A 15,028-nucleotide genomic window follows, 5' to 3' on the forward strand; every position below is an offset into this window, starting at 1 on the left:
AGAATAAGCAGAGTTTACATTAAAAGTCAGTAAAATAAAGATTTCATCTTCCTGAGAATGAAAGGGAAAATGAAATAAAAGCAGTAAGTGAAATTAAGAGGATCAGAATGTCCCGTCAACTTTCATTGAAAATATACTCCACTCGTAAGGAAATGCACACAGATACACGCTGTACCTTTTTATCAGCTTGATGGACTTGAACGCCTCGTCCATGTCCCCAGCCGTCAGATAGAAGCTGAAGTTCAGCATGGCATCCCGGGTAGCCTTATCACAGTCTCCTAATCCAACGAAATCTCTCATGGGTCGTCTGGAAGCCATCTGCAAGACCTTTGAGCCTGACTCCGCTTGTCCTTTCCCGGTTTCCCCTGGCTAAAATGAGCACATTGTCATTTAGGTATCAAGGAGGATGAAGTTTACTCCTTTCAGTGTCCAAATGTTAAATTTCCACTGCAGTGCCAAGATCTCTATTCCTACAAAACCACGACCAGTCGTGACAACAGCCACAATATTTCTGATCTTCCTAGAAAATACCCCAGGGCATGAAATGTCACAGACGAGCTTAGCGTGCCGTGAGTCAGAATGAACAACCAACAATTCAGGATAGGCAGCTGAGGGGCTTCCAGGATGCCACCCAGAAGAGGCAGCCATGGTTCTCACAGCTGCTATCGTAGTCTTAGCTGTTAGTTCAAGTCTGCAGATTTCTGAAAGTTTCAGACAAACTTCTCCGGGGTTTGTTCCTTCTGAAAAATCAATCTGCTATTCTGGAAGTTAACAATAGAGACCAAGTTCATTTATTCTTGCCTTCATGTGAAGGTTATAAATATTAAATCTCAGATTCAAGATGTTCTCCATACAATACGTAGTTCTCGAGCCTCTAAACCTTCAGTAATAACCTCACTGGTCACTGAAAACCACCCCAGAGGGGCTTTGTAAGACAATGAGAATCAAGTCAATCACCAATATGATATTATCTGTCTAGAGTGTAAGGCAGCCATTTTCACAACCCAATAGCAGAAAATCATCCCAGTCATGACACTGAATTTCACGTATACCCCATAGCAGCCTTATAGCAGAGGAAAGCATTAAGAGTTGCAGAAGCCATTGCAATGTACTATTTTAAATGCACTATTTTAAAAATTATTAGGTGCACTAACAATTCAGGATAGACAGCTCAGGGGTTTTTAGGATGCCACCCAGAAGAGGCAGCAGATTCTAACAGCTGCTAAAAGATAAACCGAAAGCACATTTTGGTTTGACTACAGTTTGGGGAATTTCTGGAACCAGGAAAGACACTACAATAACAAGAAACGATGGAGTGAAACTCAGTCAGGCCAGACTTCTTCACAAAAGCACACGTGGCTGCGGTGGGCCCTGCCACCCCCCGCCCTGCCCTGGTCTGAGCCCCCCAGCTCAGCTCCCCAGGGTCCATCTGTGGCCATTGGCGCCTCCAGGGATGGGCACCCGCAGCTCTGGGCAGCACTTTGAGTGAAGGATTTCCTCACCGCCCTTTGAGTGAAGGATTTCCTCCTAATATCTAACCTAAAGCCTCTCTCTCAGTTTAAAACTGCTCCCCTTGTCCTACCGTTGTCAGACTATCACCATCAGCTGTTGCATCAACTGCATTTGTTGTATTTAAAGCACACTACCCATGTAGTAAAACACGGTTCCAAAATGAACTACTACATACCAATTTCGTCACAAAGCTGCATGTAACCCTACTGAAGGAAGGAAATGCAAACAAGAGAAAAACAGACAATGAAGCAGAGCTGGATATTACAGTTAACAGATACTTACAGATTTATAGACAAAGTCCCTCCAAAAAATTAACTAATGGCAGCAATAATCCACACAGATGGGCAGAGAGAAAAACAAGAGAAGCAGTATCAAAGTAAAATAGCACAAGTCATGATCAGGGAAGTGTTATGTTAACAGAGTGGAAAATGCAGCAAATCTTGGATGTTTCAAACTGATGGGAAAGTAAGAGAGCAGCTCCAACAGCTAAATATATTTAAAGTGAAAAAAATATCTAGATAAAAGTCTCCTTGTTTAAATTAACCCAGTATATGAAGTTCGGTTCACATAATCGCACTGGTCTGTTATTCAGAAGAAAATCATGGGATTAGAAGTCACGTTAAGTTCCTAAAATGCCTTGGCAGAAGAAACAAAATAGGTTCCTCTATAAGAAGGCTGCAGGAGATTTCATTATAATCACAGATCTTAACTAAGATACTCATGTCAGAGCTTAACCAGAAAACCAATCTGTAGAGAACAGGCTTAACTTTCTCCACACATGGCATTAAGGTACAGACAATTTTGTCTTCATGGTCGAGTTTCCAAGATGTTACAGCATGCAATTCTAGTGTTTGCAGCAAGGATGCAGTGTCAGTGCAGAATGAGCATTCTCACTCTTTGCTGTGCTGTGGGAAGTAAGCTCCACGCCAACAGGAAGCGGGCTGCTGCTGCTGAAGCTAGCAGGAACTGTCTGCTGTTATGGGATGTGCAAGCCTGACACACACCTCAAATGCAAAAGAATGGTGCCTACATAACAGTGAGGTTTTGCTGCTTTTGAGCACCTCCTTAGTTGCAATGCCTGGTGACTACAGTGTCTGTACATCTCATCCAGTCTACAACACCCAGGAAGAATATTAACTTCATGTCACTGCTACAGCTGCCACTGGATTTGCCCTACTTATTGCAGGCTTTTGGTTACGTTTGAGCCCTACAGAATGAAAATTTGGAACCTATGGGAGGCAAAGGAATTGTGAAAGATGCCCTCACCTTTTTTGCAAAGTAAAAATGTGGTACATCAATGCCCAGAAGAACCTCATACGATGAAGGCAGTGGGAAGCTGTCCTGAAGCAAGAGGCCGTGTTCTTCAGTACTGAAGAATGACACGACCCAAACATCCACCTGGAAAAGAAAGTCGAGAATTGTTTTGTTTTTATGATGCAACATCCTCCTCTCGTTTTGTTTTTATTTTCCATATTCAGTTGGCAAAACCTTCTCTCCAAAATAATGACATCCATTCTCCCACACCTGCTGGAAAGAGCCGAGCCACGCACTTCCTCCCTGCAGCGAGCTGCCAAAGATTCACTCTGCGTTTCAGACTGTTCCTACTGCAAAGGGCCCTCGACCTCTGCATCTCAGGAGCTAACTGCATCAGTCACGAAAAGAGAAGCCCCAGGCTACAGGCTGATGTTCCACAGGTCTGTCAGATCCCCTCGTTTCCAGCATTTTTTAAACACAGCATTATTTCTGGTCCAATTTCAGCAGTTCACTGCTTTGGGTTCCCAGGGAATGCACCAACCATTTAAACACTGTCTGTGTAATGGCTGACTTATTCAAGTCAAAATACAAGCATTTATTTCCAACTGAAGTTTATCAGACTTCTCGTTTCTTCAACAGTAACCACAGCAAAAACTTCCGTGGAATAGGGGCCAAACATCCAGTTACACTCCTTTCACATCCTTTTCTTTTTCAACTTTACATGGAAACATTTTTGCTTCTTTACACAAGGAATATTAGGTTAAGTGTTCTTTTTTTTTGCTGGAAGACCCTAGCAAGCTATTTTGAGCCATCCCTATTCCACTCTTCATAATATCACTTTCTATGTTGACCTTCCCAGAATCTTTTTTACAGACAGTTCAGCCATCAGAAGAAACAAAGCTTTCCATCTCTAAATGGAAAAGAATTGACTAAAACTATGCACAAATCAGAACACTAATTGAACATGGACTTTTTAAATTAAAGGAATATTTAGGAAGACACTTCTACAGACAAATTTTTAAGGGCTACTGCAAGCATGTCAGCAGGTTAAGCAGGGAATGGTTGCTGAACTGATGAAAGCTCTTTGCTTACACTGTTTCTGATCTATAAAAACTTTCAATTTTTCTACAAGATGATGCACACAACTACTTCTGCAGGTTAAAAAAACACCAATGATTTACTGCTTGGTAGGGAAAACATCACGTAGAGCAAGGAGAAACAAAACCAACCATACCGTGCTCTCAGTCTGACTGTTCTTCTGACCTGGGCGCCGTGCACCTGTTTCAGGAGCTGTTTCACATACAAAAAGTCTCGGTTCACTGCAGTCCCAGAAATGGCAAACAGGGATGTGATTGTGCAGCTCTGGATACTCCACAACAGACCTATCAAAAACGAGACACACAGAATCATAGAGTCACTGAGGTTGGAAAAGCCCTCCAAGATCACAGAATCACAGAATTGTAGGGGTTGGAAGGGATCTCCAGAGATCATCGAGTCCAGCCCTCCTGCCAAAGCAGGTTCATCCAACGTAGATCATTCTCTGATGAGTTTACTAGTTTTGATTTCAGGATGCTCTAAAATGAAGCACTGATAAATGAATCACTCACACAGACTCTGCTACTCACGAGTCAGTGAAGCTGTAATACCAGCTTGTAGTGGCCTCTTATGGGCTGCACAAGACACTGCACTTGAAAACAACTTTCATTACTCACATTTGCCTAACTGACAGGATTTGCAATGGGTTGTTCATTCTACTTTGCAGCACTGAAAACCACACCATAATTTGGTTTGCCCATAACTCCTAGTTGTTGAAAAGGACTAAATCACCTTCTATTCTAAGGCTGTTACTTCTTAAGAAAACTTCATTAAGAAAAACCACTGTAAAAACAAATAGAAATTTCTACCCTAATGTTCCACTGTATTAGAAAGCCCAGTTGACTGCATTTGCTCTCATTGCTACAAGGATTTCCAACGTGCTGTGGTGTTTGCACACTGATAGGCAGCTCAGCTCCACCGTACCACTCTCTGTTTCTTCCTTCTCTAAAGGTTAGGGGGGGAAAATGCAGAAAAAGCTCATGTATTGACAAAAAAAAACAGGGAGATCACTCACCTATTACCACTATTGGTAAAAGGCTCAGCAGAAAGGAGATTAACGCAGCTTTTTGCCTACTAATAGCAGCTTAGAGCAGGGAAGCAAAATCAAACTAAAAATACCTCCCTTCTTCATCCACCCTCTTCTACCTCCTTCCCCTAAGGTTTGCAGTCAGTCCATAATGCTTTGTTTCGTTTCTGCTGCTCTTTCCTCCTTGCTCTCTTACCCTGCTCCAGCATGAGGTCCGTCCCTGGGATGCTTCCCAAACTGATCCTTTGTGGGCTTCCTTTGACAAGGAACACCTTTCACTCAGCTGCATGTTGTCTGAAGAATCATCACCTCTCCTCATGATTTTAAGCTTGCTTTACATAGCTTTTTTTGGTACTCTTAGTTAATGGATCGGGAGAGCCAGGGATGCAGGTTGATTGGCTGCTAATGCACCAGTTTAGTCAAAGTAAACTTGTGAGTGCCAAACTGGTCTCTATCATCTTTCGATAGGTCTTTCTTAGAGAATGAGAGGGGTGCCTGAAAACTGGAGAATATCTAATGTCACTCCAGTCTTCAAAAAGGGCAAGGAGGAGGATCTGGGAAATTACAGACCAGTCAGCCTCACCTTCTTCCCTGATGATGCAACTTGTTCTGGATGACATCTCCAAGCAGTTAGGAAAAAAGATGGTTATCAGGAGTAGACGACATGATTTCACCAAGGGGAAATCATGCTTGACCTATCTGGTACCCACTGGCTGGGTAGAAGAAGGGAGAGCGGTGGATTTTGCATACCTTGACTTCAGCAAAGTGTGTGACAGTCTCCACAACACCCTTATATTGAAGTGTGGGATAGGAAATGTGGGATAGATGAGTGGAGTGATGGGTGGATAAATAGGTGGACTGGCAAAGCTCAGAGGGCTGTGATCAGTGGCACAGAGTATAGATGGAGGCCTGTAACTAGTGGTGCTCCCAGGGGTTGGTGCTGTGTCCAGTCCTGTTCAATATCTTCATAAACAGCTTGGATGAAGGGATAGAATCTACCCTCAGAACATTTGCTGATGATACAAAGCTGGGAGGAGTGGCTGCACACCACTGAGACTGGATGAGGCCACATCTGGAATACTGCGTCCAGTTCCACATTCCTCAGTCCAGAAAAGACAGGGATCTCCTAGAGAATCCAGTGGAGGGTGACAAAGATGATCAGGGTCCTGGAGCATCTTCTGCACAAAGAAAGGCTGAGATACCTGGGACTCTTCAGTCTGGAGAAGTCTTAGGGTGGTCTCATTACTTTCTAAACATTTAAAGTGCAGAAGTCAAGTCAATGGGCAAGACCCTTTTCAGTGGTGTGCAGCAATGGAAGAAGTGGCAATGGATAAAAACTGGAACACACGTTCCATACAAACACCCTTTTTTACAATGAGAGCAACTGAGCCCTGGAACGAATGGCAAAGAAAGGCTGTGGAGTCTCCTCCACTGGAGATATTCAAGACCTACCTGGATACTTTCCTGCGTGACCTACCATAAGAACCCTGCTTTAGTAGGGGAGTTGGATTTGATAATCTTCAGAGGTCCCTTCCCACCCCTACAAATCTGTGATTCTTGAGAAAACAATTTAAATGGCCTAAACTCCTACACAGAGTAATGCCAGTATCAAGACGTTGCTCATCTTCACAGGGCAGATTACCTTAAAGTCTCAAGTAATAATGCTCAGAATTGTTACTTACCTGCCAGTACCATGCCCAGAAGAAAGCTTGTCTCTACCAATTCCTTGTTCAGCTTTGAAATCGAAGAGTGTAACTTTGTCCATTTCAACATCATAGAAACAGACCTTGGAATCAGTACTCCCATTTGCCTACAAGAAGGCAAAAAATATTGCTGAAGCACACAGTTAAAGAAAAAGGCTGACAGTTTGGATAGTATGTTTATCTCATCTGATCCATATTCCTATGGTTTCGTGTACTTGTAATCACACAAGAACATTCTCTGCAAGGAGTATCAGAAAATTACCTGGTGTTCTTCTATTCTAGCAAGTTTGCTTTGGATTTCTTTGAAATGCTACAGAACAGCTTTTGTACTGAACTACTGCTTTCATTGCTGTGCTCTTCTCAGAAGTACAAAACCTTAACACAGCTTGAGTTAAGCATTCAGCTACGTGCTTGCTGTGCGCTTTGCAGTCCCAGTGCAGTGCACAGAAGTTGAAGGTTTATTTCTGTGAAGTTAATCTTGCATCTTTAGGAGTCATCTTGACCTGTACACCAGTCTGTTAACTGGTGTTGAGGCCACAGGGTGCTAAATGAAGTTTTGCCTCACCTTGCTAACAAGGATGCTGACTTTACTGCCGCTAGCGTTGCACTTGACAGATGCAATGTTTCCAAGGCCAGGAAACAGCTCAGAGAAATTCTTGCTATTGCAGTGCACTTTTGCCTCTCTGTGAAATGGAACAGACTCAAGTCATACAGTGGCAAGCATGTGACAACAGCTGTTGGCCAAAACATTTTTCAAGTTAAAAAATAAAAAACCTTATCAACAACACCAACAAGTTATTTCTACCCCCCAGGACCATGGCCCCAGACTCTTGCTTCTCCTGCTGTGACCTGCCTTTCCTCTGGAAGTTAAGGAAGGAAAGGCTCATTCCTCAAAGAGCTAGCAAGAACAAGCTCCCATGCTTCTCCAGGAATCCAAAAAGAGCAATCCTACCAGAGTTTTAAATACAGAGGCCTGCATTTTGCTCTGCAAGTTGAATGGTACTGTAATGTTGAATATAGCCTTTCAATGAAGTTCAGCGTATGGAAAAAAAAACACTCTGGAACAAAAGAAAAGAAAAATCACTGGGAGTGGTGGTTCATTTATGTCGTACCAGTTGCTTTCCAACTGTGCACAAGTCCCAAAAGACTGTCCCATCTCTGAAGAATCTCATCACTTCTACAAATACAAACCCAGAAATTATTCAGCAAAGAAGACAAACCTCATCAATCTAAAGAATGTAACAGAAAGAAGTGACAGTAACTCAGACCCATAATATGATTCCATACAATAGATCTTTGATGCTGTAAAAATGACATTCTTGGGTTACGTTTGGACTTCTCATTTATTTTAAGTCATCAGTTTTAGCTTTAAAATTAAGGCTTGCTATGCTGTCATCATTTGAGAAGGGGTGTCAGGGCTTTTATCATTATTAGCCACGACAATTTAACAGGCTACAGATGAGTTCAGCTAGTAGCTTTCACTATCAACAACCATAACCAGTCTAATGCCTGCCCAAAACTAACTCCTTCAAATTGTGTCCTATGTCGTATGTAGGCAACTTCAGTCTAGCAGTTCTCTGGTCACAGTACCTGAGAACAAAGATTATTTTGCTCTTACAGGTAATTTGGAAAAACTTCATCATTAGAAATCATTTTTCGAATTGAACATTGTGTCAGGCACATCTTTCACGTGCCACAGCAGTTTGTCAGAATGGGAACACAGCATAAGTTGAACAAAATTAAATAAACCTCTCACTTAACCTAATCAGGAGAAAGAACAGCATCCACAATTCACTTTCTTCATGGATTCACTGGATTCAAGTTTGTTGGTCTATGAGGAGTCTTTTTGTCAGCTTTTCCGAGACTGTCAGCAGAAACGATCATAGAACCATAGAAACCTTAGAGCTGGAAGGGGCCTCTGAGGGCCATCCAGTCCAACTCCCTGCAATGCACAGGGACACACAGCTGAACCAGGTTGCCCAGGGCCTGATCCAGCCCGGCCTTGAACGCCTCCAGCAGCCTGTTCCCGTGCCTCACCACCCTCACTGTGAAACACTTCTTCTTTTATCCAACCTAAATCTCCCCTCTTTGAGCTTGAAACCATTTCCCCTTGTTCTCTCACCACAGACCCTGCTGAAGTGTCTGTCCCCTTCTTTCCTGTAGCTGCCCTGCAGATACTGATGGGCCGCTCTCAGGTCACCTCACAGCCTTCTCTTCTCCAGGCTGCATGTCTTCCATCAGTTCTCCATCCTCTTTAAGCTCCTACATGCTTTGTTCTATGACTTACACAATCATTCTATGATTCTGCTCTTCCCTTGCTTCAGAAATGCCATCAGTTCATACAGATTGCACGTATTGTCTTGAGGTTCAAAGAGGTTACTGCTTTTCAAAGGATCTAAGACAGCTAAAGATTTCCCACCCCTCACACACAAAATGAGCAGACTGTTTTTAAGGCTTGTTAATACCTGCGAGAGAGATCAAAGATTTTAAAGTGAGCCAAATCAGTTCCCACAGCCAGGAAGTTTCCACAGACATCCAAGAGGCACGGATTCCCCTCTGCTTCAGAAAACACCAGAAGCTGTTTAACTGTTCCCTGAGAAGAAAAGAATAACACTAGGTTTGGACATTTGGGTTTAACTAGGAGGGATTTTATTTTGTCTCTAAGCCAGCCAATGAATCTCTGTATTAGACAAATCACCATCAGCAAAATGAAAGAAACTGCTCTTTACACAGACTTCAAAAGGTCTCACAGTCTGCTTCAGGTTGAAAACGAGATGTGTGGTCTCCAAAAGAGTTCAAATTTTTCTTGTGTTGGCCCTTTGATAACACACCTTTTTTCATTAAAGAAGGATGCATGAATACAGTCCCTCAACGTTCATTAATATGAAGTTGGAAAAACAAATAATGCATACATAAGAATGGAATAATTCCTTAATCTGACAAAACCTACCTTTTCTTGAATATTACATAAAATCATACATCAGAACTATAAAGATTTTATCTCTCCCTTTGGTTATGGTTGACAAGGATAAGCTACAAGCTTTAAGTGACACTCCATAGTGAACACACAATATGCAGGGGATATTTTCATCCTCTCAAAATGCACTGTTTTCTATTAGTAATATGTATTTGTATGCTAACAATTTAGATCCTCATAAGCAGTCTGGTCCTTAAAGAATTCTGTTTTCTATTATAAATACTTGTTACTGTTAGCTGAAGTGCAGTAGCTGTTAAATGCGACACACTAAAGAACTCAAATTGTAAAAGAGCTCAACAGGTTTTTCCTGTGACAAGAGTACAGTCAGCAGGTTTGCACAACTTCCTTTTATCTTCTAAACTGCAAATTCAGTCTCTGAAAAACAGTGAGATGAATTCCTTGCTCTGAGTTTTCATCAGCTCTTACCTGCCAGGTACGAACTTGGACCCGATACGGCTCAACTGTGTACAGATTTTCTCCGTGCACTGACAGAACTGGAGAGTCACAAAGAAAAGAGCCTGGAACGATCACAATAAAACCATCATCACAAAAAGCAGATGGCTGGGACTTCTGTGTGTGTTTTGGTGTTTTAAAAAGACTTGAAATGACTGCTCCCATCTTGCACCAACTGCATTTTACAACCCATGACTCCTACTGGTTCCCAAACTCCTTGGTATTCTGGTCTTCCTCCAGTCTGTCACTACAGTGAAAGCTGGGACTCCTGTGGACAGGCTTTTGTACATTCTGCACATAAAAACAAGCGGGAGAGGATGGGGAAGGTGCTGAAATGGGTGATGACAGAGAAAACAAGTAGTGCAGTATGAAGTTCCATCAAGGGAATTCACACGTTCCTTCACTGAATAGAGGAACATCTGTCAGAAAAGAGTGGTTTTAAAATAGTTTCACTGCTGGGAACTTGGTTATTAAAATACAAAGCCTGAACTGTCCCTCGAGACTTTGGGGAGGATTAATGAAATTTTGCATATCCTGTTTCTCAATGAATGAATATGCAGGAAGAATTCATCACAGAACAAACTAATCTACCTTAGCCAGCTGTACATTCAGCAATGTCTGAAACAGCTTTTCCTGACAGCTGGCACTAGAACCCACTCCTTCCCCATTCCTGTGCAAGTGCTGTGCAAACATGACTTGCAGATGACACCAGGCTGTGTGGTGCACTCACACACAGCAGGGAAGGGATGCATCCAGAGGGACCTGGGCAAGCGTTAGAGGTGGGCATGTGCAAACATCACGGAGTTCAACAAGGCCAAGTGCAAGATCCTGCATCTGGGTCAGGGCAATCCCAAGCACAAAAACAGACTGGGCAGAGAATGGGTTGAAAGCAGCTCTGAGGAGAAGAACTTGGAGGCATGAGCAGGCCAAGGCATTTTAATCAAAGACCTTATTTGTAAATCATACAGGAATACCAGCATATTCTGAGGTCAATTAGCATGGTATATCCCACCACATTTAGTGAATAAAGCAGAGATCTAGGAGCTGGTATTTGAGTTCTGGTTCTGCTGATAACTTGTGTAATTACTGACCCATAGTTTTATAATATAACCTTTCTGTTCTACAGAATGTTCTACATTTGTAAGTGCAAAGTGAAAAATGTTATTATAACATGACAGTTGATATGAATGAAGAGAATGTAACTTCGCATTCATTTTGGTCCAAAGAAGGGCAACGAGGCTGGGAAGGGCTTGGAGAATTGCCCTATGAGGAGAGACTGAAGGAACTGGGGCTGTTTGGTCTGGGGAAGAGGAGGCTGAGGGGGGACCTTGCTGCTCTCTTCCAATACCTGAAAGGTGACAACAGCAGAGCGGGGTTGGTCTCTTCTCACTGGTGACAGGATGAGGGGAAATGGCCTCAAGTTGCACTGGGGAGGTTTAGGTTGGATGTCAGAAACAACTTTACAGAAAGGGTGGTTAGCACTGGAACGAGCTGCCAGGGAGGTGGTTGAGTCACCATCCCTGGATGAGTTTAAAATCCGTTTGGATGTGGTGCTCATGATTTAGGACATGATTGAGGGGTGGGTTGTGAGAGTTAGGGTGTGTGGTTGGCTTGTGGTTGGACTCAATGATCTTTAAGGTCTTTTCCAACCCGAGTGATTCTATGATTCTATGGTTCAATGATTCAGGAACACAAACACTTCAACTCTGAACAATTAGCTCATTGCTGTTTTCCAAATCCTACCTGCATTTCTTAAGGTATCTTCTGAGCACTCAAAGACAGTAACTTGCTTCCCATTCCAGAGCACTACAGCATCCTAAAAAAAATTTTTAAAAATGCATTCAGTGTCATCTTGACTCATGCAGTAATTTATGCAGAAACACTGAGATTTTCCACACAATTGCCACCTTTTACTGGTTGCCCTGTATATTAGGTTGGAAGGATTTGCAACTGAAAAAAACTGAAGTCAGTATCCGGAGAACTCCCAAGTCAGTGCACCACATGAAAACCAGCACAATATGATGACTATGAGCCACGAGAGTACTTCTGTTATACAAATGGAATAACAAAGAATTACATTAAGGACTTGGAAAGTCTGGTCTCTAAACTCCTAGCTAGGCAAACAGTTGAGCAAATATCCAGAAAGATCAACGTGACCTTGGTAGCGAAGACTCCGTTCACAGTCATATCAACATGAAGATTGTGTGTGGCTCCCGTGCTGAAGAAGGTCACATTAAACAGGCTGGGAGACACCTGCACAGCAGCCACTTGCTGATTATAGTGACACGACATGGCCTGCTCACTGAGGATGACCACAGAGCTGATGCTGTTCACTGCCAGGAGGTTTTTTCGGGAGCCCCACTGCGTGCAGGAGCAAGAAAAGAAAGCACAGTGAGTAATTGCATCTGAGACCTCAACAGTCACAACAGCATCCCAACAGCAGTAAAGGAACTGGTTTTTGTATTAAAATCATTTTTCTTCTTAAGAAATTGTTATACCACCTTATATTTGAGAGAATCACACTTGAAGGGGTTAATAACACTTTGATTTGTTGCACATGCAGTATCTTATTTGATTACCTCTTTCTTTCCTGCAGTTTTCATAGACCTCTCAGTGAGAGCAGTTCACATTCCTCAACAGTGCTACCTCACCACTAAGTGACCCAAAAAACACAGGGATTCTTCAAGGAAAAGGAGGAAGTATTCCAGCTAACTTTTTAAGCGAGTGTTATGAAGATGCATCTTTCCCATCCTATTTTAGGATTGAAAAAGAGCACTCGTACAGAGCAGAGCAACCCCAAAATTGAAGTTACACTTCAAAAATTCACAGAACAATAAGATGTGCTTCTGAGATGGCCTGCAAGGACAGACTTTAACACGCAGCTGATTAATTATTTCTTTATGAAGGAGGAAATAATGCACCTTTTTTCAATTATCTTTCCATATTCACAGCTAAGCAAAAGCATCTGACACTGATCATGTTTATTCCTACCACAGGACAATTCCTTTCAGAAAGCACTGGGGCAACCAGCTGACCATCCAAGAGCTCTTCCTTAAGATGTTAGTGAGAGATGGTCCGAATGTTTACAGTCTGGAACCTATAACCACATACACAGTGCAGGACAGTGGTGCTCTGTCTGAACTCCAACTCTATTGATAACACTCCCTGATGAGCAAGTTATCATCACAGGTTTGAAAAAGAAGCTGCCTTCGTGGCTGGGCAGGGCACACAAAGGCTGGGGGTCAGGGGAGGAGGCTCCTGTGTCAGTAGTTGGTTTTTGTGTTTTGTGGTTGGTTGCTGTTTTGTTCATTTGTTGTAAAACTAACCAACATTTTCTGACAAAAGCAGACAAAACATCATTTTATACGTAAAAGTACAGCGTGTCCTTCTGGGGAGCACCTCTTTTCACATGGAAAATATTCAGATGGAAATATATATTTGTTATTTAGCTGCCAGTGAAAGCAAACTTCACACTGAGACAGTGACAAAAAAATAAAAAAAAAGCCCTATCTAGAAAATAATTTAAATTAGATTTTTTTTGCTTGCTCTGTTAATACATTTAAATAAACTTCAGATATTAGGAAGAGGTTTTTCAGCAGAGGGTGGGTGCCAACAGAGGGCATGGAACAGGCTCTCCAGAGCAGTGGGCACAGCTCCACACTGCCCTCAGACGCAGAGCTGAGGTCTGGGTGCTGCTGTGCCAGTGGTCGGATCGAGGATCCCTGCAGTCCCCTCCAACTCGGGATATTCTACACTTCTATCAAAGGTGACATTTCTGCCAGACTGTCTTCTCCAGGAAATAATTTCAAGGTGTTGAATCCAAAGAGTTGATCAGTGAGAAATATGAAGGAGAGATGTTTGCATTTAAGGATGCTGCGACTCCCACTTCTCCCGGGCAGAGAGATCTACAAGGGCTGCTCCAAAGGCAATGCCTCCTATTTGATTGTATTGGCCCAAGATGTCAGAGGTAGGGATGGCAGTAGAGATTGAACCTTTCCACCCATATTCCATTCTATTTTGTTGCCATGTGACGGATGGCAGCAGAGTGTGACAAGATGATGTCTGACATGGAAGTACATACGAAGCAAATGTGCCATTGAACTTCATGAGGGAAAAAATGACAACTGCTGACATTTGACACTTGTTGAACATTTAAGGAGACCAAACAGTGGATGTGAGCACGGCGAGGTGGTGGGTGATGCATTTCGGCAGTGGTGACAGTGAGGCACCTCCCCGGGTGCAGATTTCTGGAAGCACAGCATGCAGCTCTTGTCCATCGCTGGCAAAAGTGCAAAGTTAATGGTGGTGACTACACTGAAAAATAGTGCTTTGTGGTTGAGAATTCACTCTATCAAAAAGTATTACAGTGCTCTTTGTTTCTGTTGTGGTTTCCATGGAAACAAATAGGAGCAATCCACGTATTTGCATTTTGGTGCATATTGCTGGGCATTTCATCCCTGTCTGTAACACAACAGCTACAAGCAGTTAAAACTGCAGCTCATTTCAATTTTGAAAGTTGCTTTATTCAAGGGCTTTCCTCCTTCAGGAAGCTGACTGGTCCCTTTGGCAGTGTGTGCATCTGCAGATTAGCAGTCATAGTTGTCTATTTCACAAACATGGCATACTCAGCTGATGTTTCTGAAGCCTTAATAAAATGCAGGAATGCTCTTTCTTTCCTTACCTTTATCTGAGTGATATTTCCTTCAAGTTCTGTAGATGCATGGAGCTTCCACTTCTCCTTGCCCTCCAAAGCCCCTGTGCTCTGACTGGATACTGACATGTTCCTCCACATTGCCACTCTCCCTTTGTTAGTACCAGCTGCTAGGAGACCTGCCATTCACAGACATTTCAGATACTTCTTATCTTATTTTTATCTTATCAAGCTTCAGAAAAACAAACAGGACACAAAGCAGTAGGCAGCCTAGCTCTGCTTCTGAGGCACTGGGAAGCCTTATTCTAGCACAGTTTGTTTCTTTGCCCTCTGCAAATCAGCATTCTAACCCTGTA

The 15,028-nt window shown here is 42.7% G+C and overlaps 1 protein-coding gene across 1 annotated transcript in view; it reads right to left on the reverse strand.

The window, feature by feature from the left end:
- The window catches only part of IFT140 (intraflagellar transport 140), a 78,688-nt gene that overhangs the window by 45,289 nt on the left and 18,371 nt on the right, over window positions 1–15,028 (reverse strand). The window contains exons 10-19 of the mRNA XM_042835396.1: window positions 14,703–14,851; window positions 12,179–12,382; window positions 11,765–11,837; window positions 9,995–10,086; window positions 9,057–9,184; window positions 7,157–7,274; window positions 6,571–6,698; window positions 4,001–4,148; window positions 2,779–2,910; window positions 176–369 (exon numbers count right to left, since the gene is read on the reverse strand). Coding sequence (XP_042691330.1) covers window positions 176–369; window positions 2,779–2,910; window positions 4,001–4,148; window positions 6,571–6,698; window positions 7,157–7,274; window positions 9,057–9,184; window positions 9,995–10,086; window positions 11,765–11,837; window positions 12,179–12,382; window positions 14,703–14,851 — 1,366 coding nt within the window. The remainder of the gene's footprint in view (window positions 1–175; window positions 370–2,778; window positions 2,911–4,000; window positions 4,149–6,570; window positions 6,699–7,156; window positions 7,275–9,056; window positions 9,185–9,994; window positions 10,087–11,764; window positions 11,838–12,178; window positions 12,383–14,702; window positions 14,852–15,028) is intronic.

This window comes from Centrocercus urophasianus, unplaced genomic scaffold (assembly GCF_019232065.1).
Source record: "Centrocercus urophasianus isolate 14NV4802_14NV808 unplaced genomic scaffold, USGS_Curo_1.0 seq_51, whole genome shotgun sequence".
Taxonomy (NCBI): Eukaryota; Metazoa; Chordata; class Aves; order Galliformes; family Phasianidae; genus Centrocercus; species Centrocercus urophasianus.